General features: G+C 37.7%; 1 protein-coding gene across 1 annotated transcript; it reads left to right on the forward strand.

Annotated features, from left to right (window-relative positions):
• Positions 1-975, forward strand: LOC136025729 (zinc finger protein 664-like). The gene has a single exon (XM_065701715.1). The coding sequence runs from the start codon at positions 1-3 to the stop codon at positions 973-975; it is 975 nt and encodes a 324-aa protein (XP_065557787.1).
• Positions 976-4,194: the final 3,219 nt, after the last annotated feature.

The raw sequence follows: 4,194 nt of genomic DNA on the forward strand, positions 1-4,194 counted from the left end.
ATGAATTCAATGAATAAAAAAGCCTCTGATCATGCGATCATTTTCGCAAAAGAAACCCATCAGTCCAATCTGTTAAAAATGAACTGTACTGAAACTGAACTATCGAATACAATTGTCTTATCAGCTGAAGAAACCACCAGACAAAAAGAAGAGGACGCGGAAAATCAGAGGAATGAAATATCTTTTCAAAATGATGAGAAACGATCTATAAGCAATAATCTTATGAGACACCTGACAGTTCAAACTAGTAAACACCAGACGATCCACACCGAGGAAAAGCCATTCAAGTGTGATGTATGCAAGAAAAGTTTTAATCTGAAGGGTAATCTTGCCCAACACATGAGAATCCACACCGGGAAAAAGCCATTCAAGTGTGACATATGTAAGTACAGCTCTAATTGGAAGAGTGCTCTTGCCGTACACATGAGAACCCACACAGGTGAAAAGCCATTCAAGTGTGATGCATGCGAGCGCAGTTTTAAACAGAAGAGTAATCTTGCGAGACACATGAGAACACACACCGGGGAAAAGCCATTCAAGTGTGACGTATGTAAGTACAGCTCTAAATGGAAGAATGCTCTTGCCATACACATGAGAACCCACACCGGGGAAAAGCCATTCAAGTGTGATGTGTGCAAGAAAAGTTTTAATCATCAGGGTAATCTTGCCATACACATGAGAATCCACACCAGGGAAAACCCATTCAAGTGTGACATATGTAAGTACAGCTCTAATTGGCAGAGTGCTCTTGCCGTACACAAGAGAACCCACACAGGTGAAAAGCCATTCAAGTGTGATGTATGCAAGAAAAGTTTTAATCTGAAGGGTAATCTTGCCCAACACATGAGAATCCACACCGGGGAAAACCCATTCAAGTGTGACATATGTAAGTACAGCTCTAATTGGCAGAGTGCTCTTGCCGTACACAAGAGAACCCACACAGGTGAAAAGCCATTCAAGTGTGATGTATGCTAGCGCAGTTTTAATCACAAGAGTACGCTTGCCATACACATGAGAATCCACACCGGGGAAAAGCCATTCAAGTGTTATGTATGCAAGCACAGTTTTAATCCAAAAAGTACGCTTGCCATACACATGAGAACACACACCGGGGAAAAGTCATTCAAGTGTGACGTATGTAAGCACAGTGTCAATGTCAAGAGAAGTCTTGCCATACACATGAGAATCCACACCGGGGAAAAGCCATTCAAGTGTGATGTAAGCAAGCACAGTTTTAATCAGAAGAGTAATCTTGCCATACATATGAGAACCAACACTGGAGAAAAGCCATTCAAGTGTGATGTATGCAAGCACAGTTTTAATCAGAAGGGTCATCTTGCCAAACACATGAGAACACACACCGGGGAAAAGCCATTCAAGTGTGATGTATGCAAGCACATATTTAATCAGAAGGGTGTTCTTGCTATACACATGAGAACACACACCGGTGAAAAGCCATTCAAGTGTGATTTATGCAACCGCAGTTTCAATCAGAAGAGTAAGCTTGCCATACACATGAGAACCCACACCGATGAAAAGCCATTCAACTGTGACATATGAAAACAAAGTTTTTATCTGAAGAATGCTCTTGCCATGTACAAGAGAACCCTCACCGGGGAAAAGCCATTCAACTGTGACGTATGTAAGCATAGTTTTAATTGGGACAAGAATCTTGCCATGCACATGAGAACCCACACCGGTGAAAAGCCATTCAACTCTGACATAGGTAAGCAGTTTTAATTTGGACAAGAATCTTGCCATACACATGAGAACCCACCTCGGTGAAAAGTCATTCAAGTGTGATGCATGCAAGCGCAGTTTTAGAATAGAATAGAATATGATTTGTTGGCTAAAATAGCACACAAGCTAGCATAAGCACGTTAGAACAATTATAATTACAATGATAAAATAAATGTTAAGGGATAAACATAGTTACAAAGTTTTAATCAGAAGAGCAATCTTGCCATACACATGAGAACCCACTCTTGCCATACACATGAGAACTCACACTGGGGAAAATCCATTCAAGTGTGATGTATGTAAGCACAGTTCTAACTAGAAGAATGCTCTTGCCATAGGCATTAGAACCCACACTTCTTAAAAGTCATTCAAGTGTGATGTATGCAAGCGCAGTTTTAATGTCAAGGTTAAATTTGTCATGCACATGAGAACGTCACAAATACAAAGTCGAAACAATAGGGAAAATCTTTTCAAGACAGTGGAAATCAATTCTTTGAACATTTCGGCCCTATGTCCAAGGGCCGTCTTCAGCACAATACGAGAAAGAGAGACAAAAAATATGTATATATGAATAAACTTACATTAAAATGCGAAAATTAAAACTAATAATGTTAAAAACTTTTTAAGAACAGCCCTAGCATCCTTACTTCAACGAAGTTCAACCAGGACTCGTTGAAAGTAAGTCCTTGTACATTAAAATACATTAAATTACATTAAAATGTGATTTTTTAAATATTTTTTTTAATTCTGAAAGGTTAAACACATCAATTTCCTATCAAATGAGCTATTCAACATCTCTATGATTTTCCAGTGCCGAGTTACCTGAGGTGAAAAACGGAAAAAAATGCCGTCAATGCAGAATATCCTGGTTGCCACTTTTCTTGATTTTCAAACCAATATATTTTCCTTGTTATTCAAGACAAGGTACAGTTAGTTTCCTAAATAGGGATATTGGGCAAGGCGGGTCTAATGGTGTACTTTTTTTTTTATCTGACTCTAGTTTTAGGTGTTGTGGGACATTTATTTTTTACTAAAAGGGGTGATCATCTCTTACAAGGCTTCTACCTACCGCTGCAACCCGGACTAGGCTACTAGCTACCACCATAAACCGGATTTAACATAAGATTATAAACATGCTCTTTCCTGTTAAAAACAGGAAAAGCCTATGGCTTTTTCTTATTTGGAATAGTAAGAGGAAGAACTTCAGAGAGTGAGGTATTAAAATAAACCCTACATGTGCCATGGTTTGCTCTTCAATAGATTTCAGCTATATCTACAGCCACGATACCGATGTGACTTACATAATCCCCATTTGGAGTTAACCAGCCCGATTCTTGTGTAATTTTTTAGTGTCTTAGCGAATTTATTGTCATGGCCTTTTCATAAATCATTTTTCATATGTCTCTGATTAACAATGGTAAGCATAGCCGCTTGTCATGTGGGTGACCGGGGTTCGATTTCTCCTTGGAGACAATTTATTAATATATTGACTTCAAGTCCCCGATGGTACTGTGGTAAGCAAACTCGCTTGTCACGTAGGAGACCAGGGTTAAATTCCCTGTTGGAGGAAATTTTTAATATATTGACTCTAAATATAACCATACAAGCCAATACTATTTTTATGTTGCCTATGCAAGTTATAATATTCTAGAGTTTGCTCTTTCTTATGATTTTCATAAGAAATTGATTCCTCTAATTATGTATTTCTTGTATTATTATCTTGTCTAATGGTTAACTTGTATAAATATTGTATTCACTTGTTACCAAACATGGTTATAAACTATACGATTATAACATCCTTCATCAAGTTTTTACAGGAAAATGTAGTTTTTTGTCAAGATTTATTCTATTTTAAAAACTATTTTGTTTTTAATTACAAAAGGTTCAAGATGTAGCGGTTTCCTTTAAAGTCAGCTATTATACAGCTTTCTATGATTTTCCAGTGCTCAGCTGCTTAGAAGAAAACACAGAAAGAAAAAAGATCCCATATATGCAGATTGTCGTGGTTGCATCCACTTTTTATTGATTTTCAAGCCAATTAGTTTCATCGTTGTTCAGGCCAAGAGACGGTAAAATTTCTATAAAGTGGCATCGGAAAAGGCGGTACTAATAGTGTACTTCTTATTTGATCAGATTTTATTAGGAGTAATGGATTATTTTAGTTTTTACTATGAAGCATAATCGTCTCTTACTAGGTTGCTAGCTACCGCTGCAACCCGGATCTTTAAAATAAACTTCATTAATCATATCTATATATATATAAATAAGTTGTTTGTCTGTCTGTCGACTGACGTCATGTTTGTGTGTCTACTGACGTCATGTTTGTCGACTGACGTCATTATAAGGATTGAGCTGTATGTCGTCATGAAGTTGTTTGTCGTCTGACGTCATGTTTGTCGACTAACGAAACTACAGACCGGGACACCGGGACACAAATGACGTGTTATGTCTGTT

This window comes from Artemia franciscana, chromosome 4 (genome assembly GCF_032884065.1).
Source record: "Artemia franciscana chromosome 4, ASM3288406v1, whole genome shotgun sequence".
Lineage (NCBI taxonomy): Eukaryota > Metazoa > Arthropoda > Branchiopoda > Anostraca > Artemiidae > Artemia > Artemia franciscana.

Bases quoted from the DNA above. Each gene is read 5' to 3' on its own strand.
- LOC136025729 (XM_065701715.1), top strand. From the start codon at position 1: ATGAATTCAATGAATAAAAAAGCCTCTGATCATGCGATCATTTTCGCA.